General features: G+C 39.6%; 2 protein-coding genes across 3 annotated transcripts in view; one reads left to right on the plus strand and one right to left on the minus strand.

Moving 5' to 3' along the window:
- Positions 1-25327, plus strand: LOC119893228 (pleckstrin homology domain-containing family A member 5-like). Of its 2 annotated transcripts, XM_038705228.1 has the most exons (6): positions 4-233; positions 9657-9740; positions 20764-20884; positions 21026-21130; positions 22855-22927; positions 25035-25310. In XM_038705228.1, the coding sequence occupies exons 1-6, from the start codon at positions 217-219 to the stop codon at positions 25190-25192; spliced, it is 558 nt and encodes a 185-aa protein (XP_038561156.1). In that variant the 5' UTR covers positions 4-216; the 3' UTR covers positions 25193-25310. The 2 variants fall into 2 exon arrangements, with proteins under 2 accessions (XP_038561157.1, XP_038561156.1); XM_038705229.1 differs by lacking the exon at positions 9657-9740 and having other exon boundaries at positions 1-233; positions 25035-25327.
- LOC119893227 (pleckstrin homology domain-containing family A member 5-like) overlaps positions 1-27769 on the minus strand; it is a 128212-nt gene that overhangs the window by 72190 nt on the left and 28253 nt on the right.

Raw genomic sequence — 27769 nt, forward strand, 5'->3', positions numbered from 1 at the left:
ACTACGGGCGCACGCGGCGCAGCAGTCAGCGCGAGTACGTGAGAGCACAGCAGCAGCAGCGGACTTGGCGCACTTCACACACGCGCTTCTTCAAAGTAACAAGAAACTGACGTCGTAACATCTGACGTTCACATTTGGATAAAACTGTTGCGTGTTTTTCTGCACGCTTTCCTGGCCCATTTGATTCACCGCGATTGTTTAACTGCCTGGACATTAATGGAAGACTGGTCATTGTAAGTAGAAAAGCCTGCAGTGCTGTTGATGTGTGCGACATACATTGAGCGTGGTTTGCTCCTTACGCGATTATAATTTAGGTGTTTGGTGTTTTAATTGTGCTGACGGTAATGGTTGATGCTATCAAAAGGCAGTTTGGATGCAGCCCTTGTGATTGCCTGCTGTATTGCAGTTAGACCTGCTCCTGCAAGGCTCCCAGTCAGCGTTTTGTTCCTCACATGGCTTGCTGTGCAAGCAGCTCTTTTGCACTGGACACTACCATGCCATGATACTGTATTTTCTCATCCTTTTGTCAAGGCACCTCTGTGTTTTGAAGTTAGTGGGTTTCGTATACGTGGGGTTCACATTGTAGCATATAAATGCCATATTACGTATTTGCCCATTTTAGTGATGTCTTCTCAGAGTAGTTTGTTTAACAATAGATAATTGGTCTTTTCCATTCTAGTTGATGAAGTAAATTGTTCATGTTTACACCCTTTTTCTACTCTATTGTGAAACTGCAGTGCCGAAAGGTAATTGAAATTCAGATATTTGATTTCTATCTTTCATAGTTTTAAAAACTCATATTCTGTTCAGTAAAGCTGAGCCCCAGGGGTTTCAAATGATTTTACACAACAGTGAAAGCAAACCACTGTAGGGAAAATTCCTTTTGACTTTCTTTCTCAGTTTGTATTTTGTCTGGTTATTGTCTTGAATGTTGATACAAATCTAATCTCAAACAGAAAAGAGAGCTTGTCCTGCCAATTTTAAGAAACTATTTGCAGTTATCAAAAATAGCATTTTCATTTCCTTTTGAAGCGTTGGCCATCACTTTACTATATGCAGTCCTGAAGAGCCACTGGTTTCCCCCCATGACTGCATTCTATTTGCAGCAGATGAGATTTTCTTTTCCCAACATTACTGAAATGTCCATTGGTTCTGGATGATCTTTAAAAGCTTTTATCTGTAAATCACAGTTGGTTAAGCCATAATTATAGCATTGCCCACTGTCTCCTGCAGTGACCTAGACTATGTCCTCTCTTTAAAAACCATTGTAGACCAGATCACAACCATCTGCTAAGCAACAAGACTTTTATTGTATTTGCTTTTCTGATTTTGTGGTGCCTGAAATCCTGGAAACACACTTGGAGCAGTTGAACCCGTTCTCCATGATCCAGTAGGATGTGTTTTTAGGCATGCTGTCAGCTATCTTAATTTGTTGAACTCTCATTAGAACAGACACAAACATCATCTATAAAGCTAGCTGTTATTTCAATGTCTGCATGTAAAAAATGCCATTTTGATTCATGTTTTGATTGAAGTATTTCCATGGAGGCTTGTGGTCAGGAACCTGGCTGTATGGTCTGATTTTTTGACTACTAGGTGGATGTTTGCACACAGCACAGTTGTTTGTAATGTCTAACTAAAACCCTTATATTTATTAAAAAGAATACTCACAATAGAGTGTAGGGTTGCTATCACTGTACAAAGACAAAATATTAGGATGACACTTCAAACCTACAGGGAGAGAATGAACGGTTATGCTGTCCTTAGTGCTTTTTTCTTTCCCTATGAGCTCACTCAGTGACCATTGTCCTCAGTGTTCAGTGTTTCCTACAGACTTGGAATCATTGATGTCTCTGCAATGTTTCCTACAGACAGAATTTATTTGTGGTGTCCGTTATCCAACATTTAAGTTGACTGACAATATCATTGCATTCACAAACTAACATCTTTTTTAAGTGAGTGATTATTACACACTCTTACAGCCCTTTTAGACCGTCCACTTTCAGCTGGATAGACTTTTAAGTGTTAGTATTCAGCAAGCCATCTTAGATGTAACAGATCTATTCAGATGGGCCATCCAAATAAATTACATTTACTGTGTGGAAGATACTGATATCATCAAAGAGCAGGTCAACAGTTATGCAGATGGAGAACTGTTATTGGCTGCTGGTCCAGCCTCAGCACTTACAGAGCATAGGGCATTAAGGGGAGAGGAGGGCGGAGCAGCATTTAATTTCAGGCTTTCAGTCATGAGAGATAAACCAGCAAAATGGTAAAAAGCTGTTGAGAAGGGTCTACTGCCATACTCAGCCAATTTACTGGTTGTCATATACAGACCTACCCTTCTTGTCAAATGTTTGTACCTTTACTGAGATATGGAGAGAACATGAATGTTAAAGGTGCTTTCTGAACTTAGATTGCTGGATGTTTATTTTGCATGATGGCAACAACAAAGTGTGTTTAAACAATTTGTAATAAAACCTCAGTAGGGGCATGACACTAAGTCATGTGTGCGTAGCATTTTGTAAAGAAACATTTTGAGTTTTCCATGAATTCAAATGCTTCTCAGTTAATTTACCTCCAAACTTCAGTATGTGGTAAAAGGGGAATGAACACCTGAATGCAGTTGTTACTTCCCACTTCTTATTACTAGTTTAGTCTGTAATGGTATGAAACAAAGCTAAATGTAATATTTTACACGTTTTCACACATCTTACTAAAATACTATTTGGTAGTCTAATCTGCCATTTGCCTTATTTTGTAATTGCCTGCAGCTTTCTAGCCTTCCTTCCATCTATTTCTTTAAGGATATGACCTTGATTGGAGTACTATTTTGGGTGCTACACTTCTGCTCTTTGTCCTGTAATGGACCTACATAGCTGCACAGTATGGATGTGAGTTCTATCTATAATATATAACTTTTAGGAAATAAAAACACAAATATGATCATAGGGTTTTTGATACAGTACTTCAGACAAACTGCCTTTGAATTTCTTCCATGTACTTTATTTGCCATGAAGACCATATTGAATGCTAGCCTGCTGTTCTTATTAATGAGGCCTGAAATTGGACATTAGATGGTTAACAAGGAGAGTTTACAGACAATGAAAGTGAAGACAGAAGCTGTAGATGTGTGGTTAATGTGAATTTCTGTTTCATAAATAGACCTTTTAAGGAACCAATTCTCATAATGAAGCTTGGTTTTACATAACTACAACACGCTGCAGTTCTCTCCTGGTAACTTACAGAATTTTATCCTTAAATACAACATTTTTGTTCCTCGAAAAGGCAGCTTGTTTCCATGGCTCTGAAATCTTCTTGAATCGCTTGTGTCACCTTGACACACTTTGCACACAGTCACAGCTGCTTTGCGGGGATGCTAATTTAATTGTTTGTGGAAAAAATCTGATTTGTAGCCCGGATGAGCAATTGTTTTCTGTGATTAAGGAAAAGGTCTGAGGTCAAAGTTAAAGCTTTAAGCGTTAAAACGGGCATACACTTGAAGCTACTGGCTGTGTTCTCTGCAGTGATTGTGTTGTGTTTCTACAACTTTTCCTTAAAGACATGTACTCAAGAATATTATAGCATTCCAGGTATTTCCATTTTGTGATAACACATTGCTTCATGTTGTTGCACTGTATTTCATGTGGCTTCTTGGGGACTGCAAAGCCCCTGGTTTGTATTTTTTGTCTTTTATCCTGATGCCATCCACATGCCCACTCACAAACTGCCTATTCTGCTTATTCAGCTCAGCTTTTGTGAGGAGCGCTATTCAAACCTCCAGTCAATGTCCATGTGGTATTGAGGAGTTCAACTGCAGCCAAATTCTTTTTTTTTTATGCTAGTTAGGAGTGCTCACCTGATTATGTGAAAGCGTTAATCAGTACTCACTGGCCTAATCTAACATTGTGTCCAAGTTCCTTCCTATGTAATAGGATTTATGAGCATTAACCAGAGACTTCATTATCGCTGAAAGGCTCTGTTTGGTGCTGTTTGGTGATTTGCTGTTGGATTTGTTTAAGGGACCAAGATATTTTCCTGCTGAACTTTTGTCGACATAGCCTGTAGGTTTTTCTGTGTGGTACTGGCATTTACAAACTAAAATGTGTGTATCTTGAATGGTGATATTACAAGCAAAGCGTTTGTTTTAAATGTCACCAAGTAGTCACATGTGTAAGTGACTTGTTCAGATGAGGAACAGGGATATGGGCTAAGGGATCTAGAGCTGAAATGTGTACCATGCACTGTGATCCTATTGGGCAATGTGTGCTAAAATGTTCTCATTTAAGCTAATGTGAGGGCTGTGATTAACACATGCACTGCACGGAGTATGTGTCACTACATCATATCCTTGGGAAAAGCGCTTGGATTGCTTGATTGCTCTGACCTGCACTGTTCACTTCAGTACAGTGGGATGCCCAGTCACTAGAACACTTGAAGAAACTTGAAAAGCATTCAATTAAAAATAATTACGATGCATGTGCTGTATACATTCATAGCAGTATAAAGCAGTATACATTCATAGAAGTTGTTAGGACAGACAGAGAGGCATGGCTGTCTTAGCTTGAGGTTTCCCCAAGTTAAAATCAGTGGTTAAAAGCATAGAGCTTGAATCCTGTAGCAGCATGACTGACTGCAGTAAATCCAGTGTTAGAGATATTACCCCTTAATTAAAAAAGGATAACTAGTCAGTTTCCTCTACACTGTACACCACATGTTTTGATATAAACCATAGAAACTGATCCATGTTCCCTTTTTAGAGCACAACTTCCATGCCACAAAATACATAGTGGTTAAATAGTTATTAATGGATGTGATTTAGTGCATTAAAGTGTCACACATCAATCAAAATCTTCCTCCAGCTCTCATTTCCCATACAAGATAGATCAACTCAGACTCTTAATTATGAGTTATAGAAACATTAATTCAAGTTTATGTAACACAACACAGCAAAGGAAATCCCCTTCAGTGTACAGTTATACAACACTGAAACATTTGACATTACAAATGACCACAGCTAGTGTTATTTATTTTTTCTTCCATCTTCCATTTGGCCTGTAGGAAGTAAGGATGTTAGTTACTCCCATAATGACTCTTTAGGGCTTGTCAAATTAACGTCTGTAGTGTACATTTCTATTCCTTATCTATTTTTAATGAACTTCAGACTGACTAATTTCTCATTGAAAATCCAAAATTAAATGACTGTTGTTGGCTTTACAGACGACATGAAAAAGAACGCTAAACCAAATGTTTTCCCCCACTTCACCTCTTTAAAAACCTATCTGACTTTCTGAATTCCAGGTTTGGTTTTCAAGTAGAATAATAACACAAAGGAGCTTCCAGTGGGGCCCCAAAACTCTGGTGTTAAAATCCAACGTTGTCCCCTTCTCTCTAATGTAAATATCCTTTTTGGAGCCTCTTAGTTTTTGTGGTTAAGCTGTAGTAGAAGGGGAGTGAGGGATCAAAGACCCACCCAGAACAATAAAAGCTAAGCCTGTGGAGTGTTGACCCCTTTAAGCTCTTCATTACTGCAGCTCACTGCTAATTGTTGTGGACAGGACAGTCCAGAACCAAGAAATCTGCCCAACCCTTCTCACTACAGGGTGGTCAGCTCTTGCAGCCGCACCTAGTCCCCCCCCTTCAATACAGCTGAGGTCAAGAGGCAAGGAACCCCCTGGTACCCTTCACCCATACCCACCCAATAAACCAACATCTCCCTCTGGAAAACAAGAAGAAATCTAAACCTAAATGAAGAGCATAACAATGTGTTTGCCATCTATTGCAGCAAAAATGTTACCATATGCTCCCTTTATTGTACAGCCCCATGATTTTATGCTAACTTAATGTTGACTGTAGTGACCACAGACCATATCCTCCAAAGCATGTGTGGCCATTTTAAATAGTGCTGTAAACTTAAGTTGTAGTTGGCAGAGGTATTTTGAAAAACACATTTACTCAAAAAGAAATTTGATTTTGAGCTGGTAGCTGTGCACCATCAGTTGATCTTGATTCAACAGTGGCTGCTGCCATCAACTTTGATTACATTATCATCCAGTGATGTTTTCAAAGAGCCCTTATGTTGTGTGAGACAAGGCAGCCAACCCACATATTCTGTCAATATTTTGCAATGTGATCCTGTCATATTTGCAATCAGCTTGTGATGGCATGCGGAGGCAATATAATTTATTTTGAATATTATACATCTTCAGTGTGGGATGCCGTCATTCTTTTTCTCAGCGTTGTCAAGACTGTCACTGCGGCATGCTAAATGTCAATACTGTATTATTTGAAGAGGATAACTAAGATTGCTTAAAGAGTAGTTCAAAAGGAGACAGCCACTGATTGTCAAGGGCTGCTTTTGTAGTTGTCCAAAAAGGAGATCTTTCTACTAAACAGTAAAATTAGTTTCACCATTACTCATCCTGCTTGTTTTGGCCTACACACAACCACAGCCATCATGGTACTCCATAGCCCCCATGTTTTCCACTGAGGTTTGAGAACTAAGTGTGCTCCCATAGCACATGGATCACATTGGGAATGTTTAGGACCTTCTCAAATAACTTCCGTCCATATAGGTATAGGGACTCTTTGATGTCAAAGACCACCCTCTTAAAAACACTGACCTTGCACACGTGTCAGTCCACACATCTGCAAAAACGTTATTAACGTCAGGAGGGCCTTTTAACTTGATAGATATAACCTTAATGACCATGGTCAACTTCATTTTGAAGACAACATTGTTACGGATAGCTTTGAACACTTTTTTTTAGGCAATATGATTTACATCCTTTTTAATTTCAGGTTCATCTGCTTGTACTTTGTTAACATATAAAACTGGTTATGCATTTCAGTTGGTTACTTGATTTAATTCAGACATTGAATTTTATTTAATTTGATGTGCCAATCTATTGATTTTTACAGGGAAAATATCCTTATATCATATCTGCCCTCAAGGAGGTGAGTGGGCCGGATGAACTTTAGTACTCAGGATCTGGTTGGGATTCAATAATTAATGGGGCCAAGTCATCAAACAAATATCAATTAGCCATGTAATACTGTATATAGTGGTCCAGAAAGTAAATGTCTAAATTGTTGTGATCCGAATAAGTAGGGTACATCAGCAAGTATTTTGAACCATCTTCTTTGACTTTCTGTCCCATCAGTAACACTTGATAAACAAGTGTTGTTAAAGGGGGTTTGCTTTTAATCAGGGTGTTTTTGGGTCAATCGCAAGTTCCAGTATCAAATTTGTATGGCTAATATTTTAGAAACAGAGCAACGTGGCCATCATATAGGAGCCCTCTCTTTGCATAGAATGAGTAAGGGACATCACTCTCATCACGAAGGCAAATCAACCTTTTAGTCGCTTTGGTATGCCAAGGCTAGGAGGCTGGGTCTGCCTGCTTCTGAGAAAAATGTCTCGGCCTCTTGTGGCTAGCTACAGTAGATGTTTGACTTGTTTTCTTTGGATGTTTTTACTTAACCATTTTACATTGGGCAAGTAGTGTACAATTGGTTTGTGAGCTTGTGTGCTGAGAGTACATACTTACTATACCATAATTTAGAGCTATTGGAACTGAACCACATAAACCAAACCAAAACAATGAGCTGAGCCCAACTGAAAACTGCATATAGCTGCAGACATGATATTGATTCCCAGTGAAAATAGCAATAGCAGAAACCCTTCCAAACAAGTGTTAATACGTATGTGTATAGATATAAGGGTTGCATGCCATTCCACACCAGGGAACATGATAATACATCACTCTAATGTAGTGCAGTAAAGCAGTAAACATATGGTGTTATGGTGGACAGTGCTTTATGGATGCCTTTGTAGCCACTCAATAAGAGAAACTATCCATACCAAAGTGGATACAATAGTCAATCAAAGTAAATTATTCTAGAAGTTATAAAACACTTTACTTTCCTGCAATGACTTGACATGCATTGGCAATTAATAGGTTGACAAAATGCACCCATTTAAACTTCTTTTCCTTTTAGGCATGCCACTTGAAAGAAAACGTGCGGTGCATGCATTTAGTCAGTATTTGCAAAGGAATCAAGTGTATCAAAGCTGAAAGTATTGGATAGTTTGGAACTGATTATTAAATTCCCTCTACTGTTCTGCATAACATCATTCCCATTCCTGTGTACATAAATACCTATCCAGACTTTCTTTCTTTCTTTTAAAACTATAGCCAACATATGTGCTGAACAGTATAAGCATGTGTGAAGGGATACCAAAGAAAAATAGTGCCGTTGATCTGCCCCAAGACCGCACAGAGTGCTCTGCTGCCAACAGTGCCTTCAATAATTATAGACCAGAGCTGTGGAGACTGTTTCTCTCCAGGCTAAACTGAAACTAAACCCCCAATTCATGGTTGGTATTTGCTCTTTTCAGTACACGAGTACCCCATGTTTAAAAACTGTTATTTTTGGGCTGTAGTTTGACTCTCTTCTGTTTATAGTACAGCCTGAATGAGTTGAAATGTAAAATAACTGTCCAGCAAATAGTAGCATAGCACTGTTCTGACAGCTCTTATCTTTACTCATATTGTGTAATGTCTTGTTTAATCTCCGCTGCTGTCAATATATTTGATTAATATATCAACAAAATACTCTCTACAGCTCCGAAACTTCCAATCACTGTAACTCACTGACAGTATAATCAAATAACTATCGATTTCCTATCTCTAAATTGTAGGTTATGAGATAGGAAGCTGATGAACTATTCCAATTACACTGTTGAAACAAAAACTTGATTTACTAGTAACAATGAGGAACAGTGAAGCTTGTGATTCTTTCTGGAACGTTTACTGAGCCTTCCGCCCAAGATCATCCAGATCACACAAACAGAACTGAACAGGCTCTACTTTACTGGAAAGCTGCTGTTGTTAGGCCCCAGTTCTTCAACTCCTCCTCTCCAAAGATTGTGTGGTCTGTGTCCTGGTGTTCTAATCATGTTAGGGTGGAAGTGACTGTGGGCTGCTGCAATTGACCAACAGGATGGGTGGGTGGCATCTTCAGTATGTCTGTCATTAGATGTTGAGTGTAGGTTGGCACAACAGCCTGCTGCAACCTGTAAAAGCTAAAGCTATGGTGCTCCTATCTGAAAAGGAAAAATGTATTTTTGCTCTGTATGCTCTATGTAACATCTTTCAGCTTGTGTTCGAGACTGTAACGCTAATACTTTGTCTTTTTGTGGGGTACTTAAGGTGTTGTTTTGTTTTTGTCCGGATTTTTGTGTGCCAAGAGTGCTTGTTCATGTCCATGCATTCTTGTTTTCATAGTTTTACAGTTTGGACTAGTTTTTGATTAATGAATTCCACCTTTGGCTCAGCTTGCTAATATTATTTCCATATTGTGTATCTGTCCTGTCTCCAATCAGTATTCCCATTTTGACCTAGCCAATACAAACACTACCTCAGCTGGTCTCATGTTTTGCAGGTGAAGAAGGTTGTCTCTCAAACCTTTAGAGCTGGAGTTCTTTGAAAATATGTTTGGGTTTTAAGGTCAAAATCTGCAAATCTATTAATCATTTTTAATGATAGATCAAGTATTATTGATGGGATTATTGTAGAGGCATGTGTATGCACTGCTTTCTAAGATTGGACATTCTTTTTTCCCCCCTTTTCCCCCTTCCCTATTCTAAATAGTCACAATGAGCGGAAGGTGACCTGCAAGCATCCTGTCTCAAGCTTACCCTCACAAGACAACTGCATCTTTGTCGTCAACGAACAGTAAGTCTCCTGTTTTTGCCTTTAGAATGCTACTGTGCAGCAACTCCTGATGTGCAGGCAACATTGCACAAGTCTGCGCCTTGTCACCCTCTATTTGCAGTTCCGCCCTTTCAGTTCAAAGCCTCTTCTATTCAGTGCTTGTATTCGTCAGCTAGTGGGAATGCAGTGATTCACAGTTCGTCCTTCATTTTGACCTGGACAAGAGTTCATGGCCTTTTCAGTTGTCATAAGTTTGAGGATATGTCCCCCAACAATGTCACGTCCATGTGATCATCTACACTGCCTTCAGCACACCAGTCATCACATGTCTGCCCCCATGACTAAGTCAAAGGCCAGTCATCTTGAACTTTCACTTCAAGGAGAAGACTCTATGAATCTGTCAGACTAAACTTATTGTCTTTCCACCCCAGGAATCATCAGTACTCCCATTTTCAGTTTTACCTCCCATTTACCCTTTAACCCTACTTGTGATCCACTCATAGTGAGTTGTGGACAAAGTCAGGTAGTCTGTCAAGAGCTTTGCAAGAAAAAAAGAGATGATAAGTTTGTAACTTTGGCCTCCTTCACAGATTCCCACTCAACATATTCCCACTTACTGTGTCCCAATCTGTAAGCGCGCTAAATATACATGTACTAGACTGTTTGCATCACAACCCACACCTTCCACCCTAGCCATCTCAGCTTAATGTTGTGCAACATGTATCAGCTCCACTCAGTTTCTCACTCCTCTGAATCTCCTGTCATAGCAGATTCCTCATAATGATATATTGTTGCATTGAAGTCATGTCATCACAACTGGTGTCAATTATGTTATTGAGCAATGAATGCTAATTGAAATATGTTCTGCTTCAAGACATAGAATTTCACTTCCATGTGGGAGATTGTGGCCAAACACCAATAACTATTGGAGGACAAATTCCCTGAGGACCCATCATGGGCTCCAGATGACCCCTTATGGGCGCCAGTTTCAGCTGTTTTCACTATGCGGCTTAGAAATGAATATCCTGGTTTTATTAGAATATGATATAGTGAGCTTTTTTGTCTCCCTAAATTCTTATGTGCTGCGTTCTGTTCAGCTGATATGGAATAATCTGAAAATTGTGAAGATGCTTGTTGTGCCAGAACGGTCACACTGCACTCTCTTGACACATTCCTGCCCTCACTGTGTTACTCTCACATCTCTGCTGTTTTTTTCGCTGGGTGGCACAGCATGGTGCTTCAAGATGGTATCTAATTTAGCTACAGTTTTATCGTTGTAAGATAATCTGCAAAATTAATCTATCTTAGATGTACTAGAGGTTAACTTTGAGACTGCAACATAAAAGTGATAAACCTACTACTTGACTCATCATTATTACAGAGCATTTCATCCAACAGTTGGCTCTGTTAGCAACAGTAATAAGGGAGGAAATCTTCACCCTGGACGAGTAATAAAAGGCAAAGAAGGATTTAAGCTGCCACAGGGATAAAGAGGCCAGGCTGAAAATCGCTGCCTAATCTGCTCTGCACTTGAAGTAAATCCAAAACAAGTTTGGCATTATAATTTTCAGTACTGGTCTAGTATAGTAGTATAATAGATAAAGTCAACCTTCCTTAAGACATATATAGTATATAAGTATATAAGTAATGTAAAACACACAAACAACACAGCTAAAAGGTAAATATGAGTAATTTCAGATGAAGGGAAACCTAGAGTAGTTCTGATTTAACAGATCTGAAAAGACAAACTGCCCTTTCTACTCTGAGTCTACAGTTGTATCCTAGTCTAGGAAAAAAAAAACAAGGTCTGCCACGATTGTGAAACTTATTTATGCATCCATGATGGATTGTGTAATTGTGAGAGGGTGGGGCAACCTCCACTGAAGAGGCAAGACATAACAGGCTGAAAGAGAGGCAAATATCCTGTAGCTGAAATGTACTGTGTTAAGGATAGTTACCAATGATCAGGACAGACACTCACTTTCCTGCACAGGAAAATACTTCACATACTGAAAACGTTTTGATGCAGATAAGCAAAATTCCTTTGACCATTAAAAACAATCAGAACAAATGAATCAGTGATGTCTGTGTCTTGTTGCCATTGTCACAGTTATGTAGGATCCACTTCATGGTTCAGTCTTTCACTTTAATTTTGAGAAAGCGGCCTTGGTACATAACCCACAGTTGGATGAATGCGTGGCAGAAACACACAGAGCGGATACCTTTGTGTTGTTATTGATCAGTTTACTATTACTTATACATTAGAATCTCATAATCTGCCTTAACATGCTTATAAAAGGGCACATACAAATACATATATCTGTCACTCAGGCGAACACTCTCAGCTATGCTGTGATGTAAGTTACTGCTCGTGTCATGGCTTAGTAAGGTCCCACATTTGACAAGTGCTTTCACCCACCTCAGTAAATGTCAGCCTCTGTATTCTGCTGTCATTACTGTATATGTCTGTGTCTATTTTTAGCAGTACACTTGAGCAAACTGACAGGGAATGTTTGTTTGATTCACATATAAAACATGTTTACCAAAACTTTAATTGACCATGTCCGCAATAATGACCTATTTCAAGAGTGTGGTGTTAAGTTCAATTCTTGTTGGCGATGTGACAATATAAAATGCTATAAAAACAGTGAGCAGGGTTACATTATAGTAATGTTGGATGTTTTGTATTAATATGATTAAATTTGCTAGATTTGTTTTGTATCCATAAACGCTACCAGAAAATGTATCTTCATTTTGATACATATTGATAAAGCAATGTAAAAATACATATACTAGGATTGCGGATTTTATCCATGTCTACTCCTAAGTGCAATGATTCCAGGTTGGCAGTATTTATAAAGACAGAATATAAGTATTATCCAACGAAGGTTAAAATCAAGGGCAACTGGACTTGGTTGAAGATACTGGAAGACGTTTCGTCCCTCATCCAAAGGACTTCTTCAGTTCTGACTGACTGGCAGGGAAACTCAGCTATTTAACCTCAGTGGGGTCGTTGGCCCGGGTCATGGATACCGCTGGTTCGTTAGTGTTCCTTGTTGCTGTGACGACAGTCGTTACAGTCGTTAAGACTACCTGTGGCCAAGACTGAACGACCATCGTTGGTATCTTCACCTGAGGCCAATAGGTTACGTTTGTTGAGTTTCCTGGGAAGTGATGAAAGGACAGCATTGTAAGTGGGGTCCTTTCATCACTTCCCAGGAAGTTGCCCTTGATTTTAACCTTCGTTGGATAACTATGACCTGGATGACTGAGAATCTTCATAGACAATATAAGTATTGCATAAGCTAATCAGTGCTGACCACTGTAAGCATACTTCAAATTACAACACAATCTAGTAAATTTGTCCAGACTGACAAAACATAATAATAATCTCAACAGGAGATAGAGGCCATACTGGAGGGAGAGTTAGATAAAAGGTGTTACTGTACATATCAACTAGTTTCGCTGTTATCTTGTGATTGGGTCATTATGTTGTCTCTGTTAACTCCCTATTGTTGTTTCTTAAATTGAAATAATAAAACCCTTACTTTTTTGGAGTCCTTGCTTTGAGTGAAACAATGTATTTTATTTAAAACTGTAATGGACTTTTACAGTTTTCTGAAATACAAACACCTGAGAGTGAAACACTTAAAAAAAGAACATTCTACAACATTATAAAAATTGGGATATGAATGTGCAGGTAACTGATATAACCTTTTTCAGACTGTCTTGGATATTGTCAACTTTATAGATTCATTACATAACACAATATACTGCATAATGTGCAGCTGGTCTTCATCCCCCCTAATTTGTCAAAACATTTGATTTCTCAACAAATTTTCCTTTCCTCTGTTTTGTAGTGTGAATTGTGGAAAATTGTGTCACCCAGCATTTATCAGGTAGGCTAATACACTATTAGGTGTAAATAGATGACTGTGTTCCCCACATTTGTTTCTTATATAAAAGACTTGGAACATGTCTGTCTGTTAATAATCCTTGTTGTTGCACACTAACAACAGACTGTGGGTGTTTTTTAGTGGTGTTTTGCCTGATGTCCTGTTATGCATTTGGATTCCAAAGTCCTGTAAGGTGCACTTTGCTGTCTGAACCATTTGTTGTGTTCATCTAAACCTTTATGAACAACTAACCGCAGGGAGATCATTACTCATTTTTCCTGAACTGAAGGTCAAGCTGTACATCCTTGATGAAAGCTGAGCTTTTGGACAAAATGTTTATATTCAATTCACTTTGTTGGCAGTTTGGTTGCAGGATCCTGACAGGTTTCTTTATAATAGGCCAAAAGGCATCGAAAAGTGTGATCATTGTGCACTTAGTGGTACACAGCTCAGTTAAGTCTTATGCCACTTTGTTTTGACAAACTGTCAAAAACCTTGACTTTGTGAACACCCCTTCATGCCTTGTCCCTTAAAGATGTACAGGCTACATGAACACAGGTAAGAGTCCTGACTCTGTTCCTTTGATAAGCTAGAGCAGGGTGATATGACCAAAAAATATCTATCATGAGACTTTCATACATACATATTTACAGGGGTTGGACAATGAAACTGAGACGCCTCTCATTTTAGTGTGGGAGGTTTCATGGCTAAATTGGACCAGCCTGGTGGCCAATCTTCATTAATTGCACATTGAACCAATAAGAGCAGACTGTGAAGGTCCAATTAGCAGGGTAAGAGCACAGTTTTGCTCAAAATATTGCAATGCACACAACATTATGGGTGACATACCAGAGTTCAAAAGAGGACAAATTGTTGGTGCACGTCTTGCTGGCGCATCTGTGACCAAGACAGCAAGTCTTTGTGATGTATCAAGAGCCACGGTATCCAGGGTAATGTCAGCATACCACCAAGAAGGACGAACCACATCCAACAGGATTAACTGTGGACGCAAGAGGAAGCTGTCTGAAAGGGATGTTCGGGTGCTAACCCGGATTGTATCCAAAAAACATAAAACCACGGCTGCCCAAATCACGGCAGAATCAAATGTGCACCTCAACTTTCCTGTTTCCACCAAAACTGTCCGTCGGGAGCTCCACAGGGTCAATATATACGGCCGGGGTGCTATAGCCAAACCTTTGGTCACTCGTGCCAATGCCAAACGTCGGTTTCAATGGTGCAAGGAGCGCAAATCTTGGGATGTGGACAATGTGAAACATGTATTGTTCTCTGATGAGTCCGCCTTTACTGTTTTCCCCACATCCGGGAGAGTTACGGTGTGGAGAAGCCCCAAAGAAGCGTACCACCCAGACTGTTGCATGGCCAGAGTGAAGCATGGGGGTGGATCAGTGATGGTTTGGGCTGCCATATCATGGCATTCCCTTGGCCCCATACTTGTGCTAGATGGGCGCGTCACTGCCAAGGACTACCGAACCATTCTGGAGGACCATGTGCATCCAATGGTTCAAACATTGTATCCTGAAGGAGGTGCCGTGTATCAGGATGACAATGCACCAATACACACAGCAAGACTGGTGAAAGATTGGTTTGATGAACATGAAAGTGAAGTTGAACATCTCCCATGGCCTGCACAGTCACCAGATCTAAATATTATTGAGCCACTTTGGGGTGTTTTGGAGGAGCGAGTCAGGAAACATTTTCCTCCACCAGCATCATGTCGTGACCTGGCCACTATCCTGCAAGAAGAATGGCTTAAAATCCCTCTGACCACTGTGCAGGACTTGTATATGTCATTCCCAAGACGAATTGACGCTGTATTGGCCGCAAAAGGAGGCCCTACACCATACTAATAAATTATTGTGGTCTAAAACCAGGTGTTTCAGTTTCATTGTCCAATCCCTGTACTTGATATCAACAAACTGACAAAACATTTAAAGAATGATAAACATACAGTATATATTATTATTTATATTAGATACAACACAATATTAGAAATCTATTTTACCTACCATCAGGCTTACAGGACAGCTGTATGTCTGCATAACATAATGTGCTGAACAATCGTGTTTTAAATATACTAAACTACCAAAGCTTTAGCATTAGCTCTCATGTTCCATGCGACCTGATTTTGAAATACAAATTAGAGCAGAAGTGTGACTTTCGACTTAGACCCGTACTTTTCAGAGGGAATAGTCCTTAAAAGCATCACACATTTCCAAAACAAAGTGACAGGAGTCAAATTGGGTTGGTGAACAATATCACCCAGCTCTGTGCTACACTGCATCTGTAAACCTGTAAATGTATACACTGATATCTTGCCTTGTCTTTTAGTTTTTTGTTCGTTAAAGGTCAGGTTCACCACCAAACAAAAGTATTTGAAAGCAGCCTTGTTTCTTTAGAAATGCTGTGTGGTCAATTTAAAAATGCACCCTCAGCCACTCAGTTCAGCGTTTTCCCCCAATGTGCTTAGAGCACCAGGCTTCAGTGGCAGTGTAATCCCTCCTCACTCTTTTTTGCACACACAGACCTACATGCTCACACAGGCACACAAAATCCATGCTGAACCAGGCAGTGATGTGACATTGTAATACATATTGGTTTGTCTTAGTAAGTAAGCAAAACATTTACTGATTTTATGATAAAACAGAGAAAATTAGGTGGAAATCTTTGAAGCAATGTTTCTTAAATGTAATGTACATTATGCATTGCGTTACCAGGGGTGTGACAAGATATTGTGCCACTAGATATTGTGATATTAAAACAGGTGGAAAGTTGTCTCATGATATCAGCATGAAAGAGTATGAGGGTGAAATTAGGATGCAATGTGCCCCCGCCACTTTGAAATCGTTTGTGCAGCAGCATTTTGGGTCCCCGGTGGAAACAATAAATGACGACAGAGTGACAGACAAGACACAACAAGGCAACATTTCAAAATACACCTGAATTATTAAGCATTTTGTGACTTTCAGTCAAATAAAAGATTGTTCTTACAGTCATATGTTTTGTCATTGAGGATTCCTTATAAATAGTGTTAAAATATTGTCTCGTTCTCGTGAACCCAATATCGTCTTGTGAGCTAAGTGTGTCTTCACACCCCTACTGGTTACGGTCTTCTTTATTATGGCAGCCCAGTGGATAGCACATTCATCTCGCTGTGAGAAGTCCTGAGCTTGATCTGTGGGCCCCAAAGTGTGGCGTTGGCATGTTCTCTCTGTGTACCTCTGTGTGTACTTCTTGGTACAGTCGTTTCCTCCAGCAGACCAAAGGCATACAAATTATGTTGGATCAACTGAAGCCAGTGAATTTCCCCTGGGTGTCAGAGTAAGTGTGCTTGTCCTGCCTGTTGACCATGTGATGCACTTGCAAGTTGCAAGTGCATCACATGGTCAACATGGTGCGCATAGAAACACTACGGACCAATAAGAGCAATGAAAAGTGTGAATTAGTGCTGAGCGCACAAGTTGGGACAGTGCTTAGTCCATTTTCAAGCAGGAAAAAAAATGGCGGCCTGGTCACAAACCTTCTCAGCTAAATAGTACCGCAGCCATACCAATGTAAACCCTGCTGATTGACTGAAGCTAAGCAGATTTAGGCTTGGCCAGTACCTGAATGGGAGACCTACTGAGAAAACTAAACGGCAATTTATACTTCTGCGTCAAATCGACGGCGTAGGCTACAGGGCTACGCTGTTGCCTGACGTGCACCTCCGCAAAAATGTAACTACACATCGAGTCGACGTGGACCGTAAGCTCTGTGATTGGTCGGCTGGGTAGCCTTGCAATGCCTCCGAGCCGACCAGAAGTACCCTGTGCTTTAAAGTAACATTTACTAGCGGCCAAAACGGCGGCTGTAACACAGTTACGAGGAAACGACTGCACAGACACGGCGTAGGTACGCACGTAGACCCTACGCAGGAGTATAAATCGGCCTTGAGTTGCTGCTGGAAGAGGTGGGCCAGTAGGGGGCAGTCTTCCCTCTCGTCTTAATAATAAGATCGCAATGCCCCAGTGCAGTGATGTGGACAATGCGCTGTAGGAGCTGCCGTCCTTCAAATGAGACGTTAAACTTAGGTCCTGACTCATTGTGGTCATTAAAGATCCATGGCACTTGTCGCAAAGAGCCATGGCAAAATTCCCAACCTGGCTTTCACCAACTGGCCATCTAATCATCCCCCATAGTAATTGGCTCAATTTCAGCCTCTAGCTGATGTGTGGTGAGTGTTCTGGAGCTAAACGCTCCTATCTATCCATAGACAAAAGTACCATTATATATCCAAGAAAGTTTAAAATCAATGGCAACTGGACTTTGTTGAAGATACTTGAAGACTTTTCGCCTCTTGAATGTGGAACAGCCTTCCATTAAATTCCATTAAATACGTTTTTAAATGTGAGGGGCTTATAGAAGTCAGGTTAGGACTTTTTTATGGAACAAGGTAACAGATGTATATTGACATTTGCAATGACAATGTTACTTTAGCTGTTCTTTTATGTTGAATGTCCTTTTTGTGTTTTCTTTGTGTCTTACATCTTGGGACCACTCTGAAATAAGTGCTTTTACTTTATTCTTCACATTATCCTTTGGATTTTTGTTTTTTCCTGTGTCAAATAATCCATAAATAAAATCAGTCAATCAGACCCCTCCCAACCTTTTGTGTTTCGATGGCAAATCAACACACCATTGATTATAGTTCACCCAGGATTCCATTTGTCACTGGAAGTGCTGAAAATGTTCAGTGCTCATTTTCTGGAGGAAGCTCATTAGATGGAGAAGAACGCAAATCTCAGTGGCTACTCATCAGTCTGCACAAGCAGATATTTTACTGCAGATATTTTACTGTAGTGAGTTGAAAATTGTGTGCACTTCAACTCATTAGCATTAGTCACCCACTTGTCTACCCAATGACTTACTTTGTGGCATCTCCAAGGAGGTGTCACTTCTACAGAGCCACCTTAGTATTAAGATATTAGGACATTAAGACAGCCAGTGAACTCTAATAAGAATGTAAGAAATTACCTTATTGACTTAGCAATCAGAAGAGCTACTTAATAGTAAGTGTTGCTGCTTCGTGCAACTAAGCCCTACCTTCTAATAAGCCTTGTAACTTTTCTTCTAAATACAGATAAAACAAAGTCAGTTTGTGATTTTCAGTGTTTTGCTTCGTCATTTGTTGAAGGGTCTGCAGGTGGTATTAGACCTGTCACTATGCTGCACGGAAATTAACATCCTTTGTGTGTTGCCTGCTGTTGTGAGACAAGCTGATGTTATCCCTTGTGATCCCTTTTCATGTTTGTGCACCTAACCATAGACTGTATGAGTATAACAGCATGGAGTCTGAATTGTTAAACCGTTTTTAAATTTACTCTGTTTTTTCTTTTTTGGAGTGTGAAGTTTTGTCTTCTTATCTAACAGATAACAGTATTGATGGATGGAAAGTACATGTAGATGATGAATGGATTGATAATAGGGCTGGACGATTTTAGAAAATAATCTAATGGCGATTGTTTTGTTAACCAATATTGCGATTGTGATTTAATATGTGATTAATTTTTAAGCTCTTTACCTTGTGTATTATTCAAAACAGACAAGCAGTAAATCTGTGTATAGTATGACCAACACAATATTAGATTAAACATACACTGTTCTTTCTTGTGGGTCAGGCCTGTGTTATGATTAAATTAGGTGATGCATGAATTGCATGAATTATTATTATGAGCAATGGTGGAGAAGAAGTATACATTTTTTAATAATATGAAAAAGATAATTTGAGTCAAGTCATGGCATTAAATAATATGATATAATATCATCAGGTTAGCCTACCCACAAGAAAAACTAAGTTCACGACAGTGTATTATACAGTAATTGCTCAAAACAGAACACACAGTTAAACCACCAATAATGCGTCCTTATCTCAGTTCACATCTCCTCGGAGTCCATCTTTCTATATCCCAGTAAGCAAACAAAAATACTCAGTTTGAGGTTCAATTCAAAAGTTGGCCAACGAAAATAAAACCAAGTGACACCTCTTGTGTTTAATAGGCAAGGTTAGTGATTCTCTGACAACGCCGGAGTTCCCCTCCGATGCTGGTAAGCGGCGCACTGGCTGTAACCAGGTGGTAACTCGTGCCTCTCAGTTCCTGAGCTGACTGGTGGCTGTGTGTGTGATGCAGGCACAATACGCTTACCTTACTACACGTGTTTTTCTGCATTTTTTCTGCCCGTCAAAGCGGCAGATGGCCCAACGATTTCACCCACCACAACCACCAAGTTACCCGTGGGTGGCAGGTGCTACTTTAATTCCCTGTGAGACACTGAAGTTTCTGTAGTGTCAGCTTTTGTCAAGCTTAAGGCCATTGTACAACAACAAGTAGAAGTACAGCGTAACGTGCGAAGTTGATGCTTCCTCTGCAGACTGCTTTAATCTTGGGTATCATGTGGGTGTCGCAGACTTTGCGATTAGAAAATCTTGTTCTATCACATCGCGATATCGCAAATGCAATTAATCATTCAGCCCTAAGAATATTTATTATGAAATGAGTGCTTCATTAATGATGAATGGCACTATATAATCTGAAATCTATGAATGTTAGATCATTGGTGAAATGGGCAGTTTCTGTCCTTATTCAGTGACCTGAAACCAGCACATCTGATATATTACACTTTTTTTCACTGCTGCAGTATTTCTGCTCTACTCTGGTTTTCCTGTCTTGTTCCCTCTAGACTACAACATTGTTCCCTTCCTAAAGAATGTAGGACATCTTTATGCTCCAATCCAGACAATTTATTTTCCAAGGTGTTCTATCCTATGGCAAATGTATTGAACTTACTATGCTTTCAACTTCATACTGCATTCCAGTATGTCAGGCAGAGTTTGCAGACCATTTGAAGCTGTTAGGGAACTGGGGAACTGGGGATGTAACTGCAGTGACATGGTGGGAGTAATTGGCTTGATTCATTGGCCCATGTTGAGATCTCATTATAACAGAGAGTTTGAACTTCAGAGGAATGATGGGACAGACACTTCCTTGTATTTTCCTGATTTTATCGAGGTAATTAGACATAAATCGGCAGTCTATAATTCTGATTGATTATTTGCCTATATGCTCTTGGCATGCTTTGTTTCTTTTGTTTAGGTCTGCCTCCAAAGTGCCAGCGAATGAGAAGAAGGAACGGCCACTAAGCACCATGAGTGAGGCATCCAACTACACAGGCGTCTCGGACTATGCCGTTAACCCCAGTAGCCCAGCAGGAAGAGTGAGTGACACACATGCAGACAAGATTACAATGCACGTCTGTTAAATTAGGACCAACAGGATCATGCCTTGAAAACTTGATAAATGGAAATGGAAAATGTTTTTTGTTGTTGTTTTTCACTGATTCATACTATTATTCTAGCCCTCAAGACCTTCTAAAAAAATTCATAACTTTGGAAAGAGATCCAACTCCATCAGGAGGAATCCCAGTGCCCCAGTAATCAAGAGAAACTGGCTTTATAAACAGGTGAGATGAATTATATGACTTCAAGTAAAACTTTACATTTAGTCCGATAAATCATATAATGTGCTGAAAAAGAGTAGGTAACTTGACATCATTGTTAGTCATGGTAGTTGTTGAGACTGAAATGACAGTATAACTGTCATCAGCTGGTTATCGATGTCATTCACTTTTATGAGATACTGTATTTTATACACATATTCATATTAGTTTATTGTATGTTTGCATATATTTGGTTATTTGTTTGATAAATGTGTTTATAATATAATTGATATTTAGAAACAAGGATATTTGGGAAAAAGTGTGTGAATTTAGCTTAGAGGGAGGTTGTCTTGTGGTGCAAACTATATTTCTACATATTATTATACAGTATATTTATTATTTTTAAACACAGAGGTCTCCCTCTCCCATTAAGATTTGCAACAAATCAACAGTCTTAAGATAAGCACAAAGGAAGTTTTCTGATGTCGTACAGGATCTGAGCATTTATTTGTTAAGTGTTTCTGCTCAGCCAGTCATTCAGTGTGGGCAGTGTTTAAATACCAATCCTTCATTACAGCTCCCTGGTTACTTACATGAGGGTAAAGGGGGGGTGCTTGAGGCAGCTCTTGGCCAGACAAGACTCTCTCATGCTTCCTAAGTGGGAAACTCATTTAGTTTTGATTGCAGCCTCCCGTTTTTTGTGAACTCATGATGGCTTCCTTTGGAACAGCTGCCAGCTGCTATTTCTTTGGGGACCTCAATCAGGGTGACGTAGATCAAGTAAAAGACTCACAAATCTGCTACCCTGAATAAAAGCTGGATTTGCAGTTTTATTTTCCTGCCTCATTCAAACCTGGAAGCTATTGAAGTCCTTGGCTGAGGAAAAGCTGCAGCCCTTCAGTTGATCCATTGGGAGAACAAAATGCCAGAGTGATTGATGTGATGGTGAATGCCTCTTTTTTTTCCTTCCCGCCTGAACAGCGCTTGATCTGACAGAAAGTTTGAATCTTTTTGTTACACTTCTGATGTGCCTCCATTAAGAACAAACTCAGCAGCATCTGGTATTATGCCTTTGATACTAATGTGTTAAACATGCTGGTTCATGGAAGTGAATTTCCATTTAAAGTAAACTGCAGCCCACATGCTGTTTGACCATAATGACAGAGTTGTTGAGGTCCGTCCCCCTACTTTTGTCTCCGGGTGGAATCCACGATTAGGGACTCTGCTCAAGTTTTCCAATATAGCGCATGGGGGAGTTAATACCCTTTTCCTCACCCTTCATCCTTTTTAAACAGCAGCCTGAAACCCCCTTTGATCATAGCATTGCGATACCAAGCAAAGGAGGCTGTTTTTTGTTGCCATTTGAACAACAGACTTTCTTTTAAAAGTGAAAGCTGTTTATTTCCTTAAAATTATATACACAGTGGAGTTCCACAGGCATTTTAGACCAGAATATGCAGAAATACATGACCCGACAACACACACCTGTAAATCAGTTCCAAATATAAGAAAACAATTTGACAACATATTAGAAAGAATAATTAAAACAACACACAAATCAAAAAGTAACTGATTGGCTGCAGTCCTTTGAAGTTACTAACCCAGTCTATTAGATTAGATAGGAATTCAACTGATTATGTTTGAGGAGGTATGTGCACTTAACAGCAAATACTTTTTCTTTTTCATTTCACAAATATTCCCACGAGTTTGTGAAGTAACTGTTGCTTTTTTCTCTGGTGTCTTTTCAGGACAGTACAGGGATGAAGCTGTGGAAAAAGAGGTGGTTTGTGCTGTCTGACCTGTGCCTCTTTTACTACAGAGGTGAGTCCTGTCCTTTCAGCTACCAACATGTTTTATTAGTATTGCAGTGATTACAACAATAGTGTTTTTTTATTAGTTCAAAGTGCTGTTGTGACCTTAAGAGCCACAAGCTTCGCTCTTGGCAATTGTTAATGTATATGGATATATAGTATATAGTCCCTGTGGTAAGCAGCCTGTCAGGACCAACAGAGGAGACATATTAATTGAAATGGCTCTCCTGTCGTCTGATTTGCCATTTGAGAGATTTTATATTTTTCCCCAAGCAAAGCCAGGGCTTTAATGGCTTGGATGCATCCATAATGTTGAAAGAGAAAGCATAGCAGTACATTGGACTTCACACTAATGTTAAGTCACGAAACAAGTTTCCAGAGATCATGCTGTTTTTATACAGTGGTTGCATAAGCATAAGTCTTGGAATCAGTTGCATTAAACAAAATTGATCCTAATATTTAAAGATCCCTTTCCACATCAGAGAGACCACTCTTGTATTATCACTGTAATCATCCTTTTGAATATGTGTGGTATTTACATGGTTCTATAATTTAGTAAAGACAACCTATACTTTTATAACCAAGTAATAAAAGTTTATATTTTGTCTGAAGTGGAAACTTGAATGAATTTTTTATGTACCCATGGCACTTTAACCATAGTCATAATCTTAGTCATGTTTTTTCAGTTCAGTTTTAGTTTTCCATTAAATAATTAAAATCTGGCTATCCTTATAATCCTCTTTGGTATTATTGTGCAGTAGGAAAACATTTGCAAGTGTTAGATGTGATCTTTTTTTATAAGATGCTAATGACTGAGCTGCTATTGACTGGGCGTTTCAGCTTCTCTCATGCAGTACTAATGTTCATATCAAATATTGACACAGCTGTGTCCAGAGGACGTTTGAGGGCTTTCCTATTTGAAAACAAATAGAATCCTGTAAACCATTGAGGCTGTAAGGTAGCTGTAGAGTAAGTCTGCTGTTAGTCTGCAGCTACAAAGAAAATTTAAGTTGTGTCTGACACAAGTCACCATATCACAATGCCCCTGCTCAGTTGATGCGGATACAGTCATCATTTCTGCTGATCAGGATGACATCTAGTCTGTGTTATTTCTGGTGTCTGCCAGTCCTGTCGCCTTCTTTCCACCCACTGACTGACAAAAGCCACAGACAGCAGCAAACCCAAAGGCTTTATCTAGACAGACGTGTTGAGAAATCCATCCATCAGCAGAGAGTGGGCAGAGAGGTCATGAACTGCGCCGACCCTCAACTAGACACAAATGATATCTGCTGTAGTTATCAGACTATGTGCTTTCTAGATCTCCCACTATGTTAGCTTATGCTCAGAGACCGTTCCGCTGAATCCTCTGTATGTGTGTGTGTGTGTGAGAGAGAGAGAGAGAGAGAAAGAGACACCGATACTTAATAAATAAATCTGCAACCAGTAGATTGCCGGAACACCTGATGCTTTCGAATAGATCAATCCTTCAGTCCTTCAGTCCAGTCACTTTGACCTCTAATCCACCAGAGGCTGATCAGAGTTCAGCAATCATTTATTTCCCCAAATAATACTCACCATCCACGATGAGCCTTTTTCCTCCCAGTTACTACCAGTATGTGTTAATAGACATTTACATAACATCCCCAGTCAACCACACAGAAACATGAACACATACCAAGCAGACAAAGCAAATGCACATATGAACCTGCAGCAGTTACTTCCTTGATATATTTAGTTTTCCTACACTGTTTTGGGTAAGCAGTGCAGATTGCTTATATCAAATTAGGATGTTTAGCAATTCTCTGCTTAAAACTCGGGACGCAATCTAATCCCCCCTGTGGAGAGTTCTCCGTTGTCAATGTGGAGCCCTGTCTGCAAATTTAATGAGGATTAGAGCAGCCTAGCTGCACTGAATCAATCAGTGATTGGCCTCTGCTCATCTGTCCAACACACTCCTCTTTTAGTTTTTATCTCGCAATCCACTTAGTAAGTCTCTAGGCTTTTTTATGTCTACAAATTAGTGTAGAGTGTGGTGCAGTGTAGTGCCAAAGACAACTTTAAGTTGACTGACCAAAATCGCCCCTATTGCATTGTGTTGATGTGTTTTTTCTCTGCAGATGAAAAAGAGGAGGGCATACTTGGCAGCATCCTCCTACCAAGCTTTCATATATCCATGCTGTCTGTGGAAGATCACATTAACAGAAAATATGCCTTCAAGGTCAGTGCATGTTTTCATCCTTGTCAAACTTTGTTAGACTGCACATTTTATGGTTAAGGACATTTAGAGCATAGAAAAGTAAATCATTATTGTTATTATTTAAATCTCTATTAAAATAAGATGTAAAAATGTTTTTGCTGTTGTGGTTTACTATGCTTTCTTAAGCATATAAATCAACTTCTAGGTTTACTTTGAACATGCTTTGTCTTTACTTTAGAAAGTATTTACAATTGATTGACAGGGAAGTAATGCAAGTAATTTCTTTTTAAACTGCACACTGCTAATGCTAACAAAACAAAGAAAGTGCTTGCCAGTAGTGATGTCTTATTGGCTACTGACAGTTGTAGTACCAGAGCACTGCAGTGCTGTTAGTTCACTCAAAAAACCCCAAGTTATGGGGCAACAGGCATATTTTATGGGATCTCAGTGGAGTGTGTATAGTATTTGACTGTGGGTCCTTCATAAACCCTAGAGACAAAAAGTTGACCTGCCAAGTAGCCAAACACAAGACGCCCAGGAGTCTGCTCAAGGTCTCTCCAACCACACAGCTCACTCCTTTTCCAACTTAGACTCATTCTGAAAGAGAGAGAGTTGAGGTGAAGAAGAAACACGAGAACAGTGCACAACCCTTCAGTTTAGTGATTCACTCAAGAATGGGATGACTTTTTGACTGCATATTTTCCTTCTAAACCTTTCCTGTCTCTTGTTGTTGTGGCCAAAATGACCATGTCATTAAAAGTTCCTTATTTCCCAAGGTTATTCTGAAGTAATTGGAGTAATGGCAGTGTTTTATTTTGTTTTTCAGACATTGGTAAACAGGATATTGAGATTGTTCACTAAACATTCTGTTCTTCTCTTTCTTTGTCTGGCTGCAACAATAAATTGGTTTGTTCACTGCAAGCGAACGGAGAAACTATGGAACAATGTGTCAGCCATACAAAGCACTGCGTGGTAAGTCCTACAGTACTGTGGGAGATTTAATGCCCTAATCTAGTTGTATGCATGAAACACAGGTGACTCATGGTTTTTTACGTGGATGGTACAGATGCCCACAACTGGGAGCATTTCACAAGCTATCACATAGCCTTAACCAATTTTGATTCACCCGTCAGGGTTCAAGTGCTAAAAATCCCAGTTGACTTGATGCTTTTCTCTTCTCTCTTTCAGGTAACTTTTCTGTGTGTCACTGTTCCTGTCTGTGATCCTGTCCATTGTCAAAACAGGCGCACATCCCAACATGCGGACATACTATTTTTACTGATACAGCCAGAGATGGAGTCTTGGATGAAAGTAATGACTGATGCTGCACTTGTGCATGCAGAGCCAGTCAAAAGGTTTGTAAGAACATGCATATAATATTTTTTACAGGCTGTATTTATGTAAGTGTGAGACAATACAGTGGGAGGTTTTCCTTCTGAATGGAAAAATACATGGGAAAAAATTACAATAAAGTACAATTTACTCTGCACTACTCTGTATAAATCTCCATCCAGATTTTTCTCTTTAGCATTCTACTCTAAGCAAGTTATTTTAAATCCCTCTGTTAAGCCTGTTAAGTTCTTAGTCAAAAGTTCAACACCCGCGTTTGACATTTCTTGTCTGTGGGTTTGTTGAAGAAGTGGCGTCTGCCTTTAATGTTATGTAACTATTTTACTGTCAAAGTTTATTATAGAGTAACATAGACAAGGATGCCATGCTCATGTGGGCATATACACACCTTGATGAGGTTCAGGGATGTTGTGTACAGCTGTACTGGCTGATCAGGATCACTAATTAATCAGGATAGGGTTTTTTTCCCCTTCTTTTTAAAAAATGTTTTGTTAAATGCTCTCATTTGGCAGCTCGCCTTTCTAATGCCCTCCTTTTACATGGGCTAGCAGAGGCATAATGGTAAAGTGCTTTGTAATTACACAGAGCAGTAGTGCCTGAAATCCACTGAACAGCACTGTTAAATAGACAGTGCTATGTTGTTATAAGGCTAACACTAAGTATAACAGCATTATAATATCTTATAGACTAAATGCTAATTTAAAGTGTCTAGTATCTTGATTCTATGTACAGCATTACGTTTGATCACATCTTTTAATATTTTAAGCTGGTGGGTAATGTTAAAAATGAAGAACAATAGCCCAAATCCTTATCTGTTGAGGGCATTTTTCCTTTAATTATTTCTACAATGTCTTCAAAATAAGCATGACTAAGTTCACACCGAACTTTCATAGGGCTAAATGTGTGCTCTACTGGGCTGGTGGAGCCACAGAGGGCTGGAGAAGACATTACATGACTAGTGCTGCTATTTAAAGTGATACAAGTGGAAACTCTGAAGGAATGCCTTTCCTACTGCCCTCTTATTGCTAACCCAGTGAGCCATGGCTAAGGGGAGTTTGCCAAACTTTGAACTTGACCTTCAGTCCAGCTAAGCCAAGGAGTATGGTGTCTATTACCTCCCTAAAAGACCACAGAGCTGTAGATAGGTCTTCTACTAGAGGAGGCAAAGGGATCTGCAAATGGATTAGGGAGTCTGAGCAGCACCTTTGTGACGTGCCCCAGCAGAGGCAGCATTTTATGGAGATATCTGATTTCCTTTACACGCCTGGCCTCCCCCTGCAGCTGGAATAAACATTGTGCACCTCC

Source organism: Micropterus salmoides, unplaced genomic scaffold (assembly GCF_014851395.1).
Source record: "Micropterus salmoides isolate LMB-PRFRI ecotype aquatic unplaced genomic scaffold, ASM1485139v1 Ms_hic_scaffold_8, whole genome shotgun sequence".
Lineage (NCBI taxonomy): Eukaryota > Metazoa > Chordata > Actinopteri > Centrarchiformes > Centrarchidae > Micropterus > Micropterus salmoides.

Bases quoted from the DNA above. Each gene is read 5' to 3' on its own strand.
- LOC119893228 (XM_038705228.1), top strand. The intron at 9,741-20,763 runs GTAAGTCTCCTG...TCTTTTGTTTAG, and splicing joins ATCTTTGTCGTCAACGAACA to GTCTGCCTCCAAAGTGCCAG. The intron at 22,928-25,034 runs GTGAGTCCTGTC...TTTTCTCTGCAG, and splicing joins GTGCCTCTTTTACTACAGAG to ATGAAAAAGAGGAGGGCATA.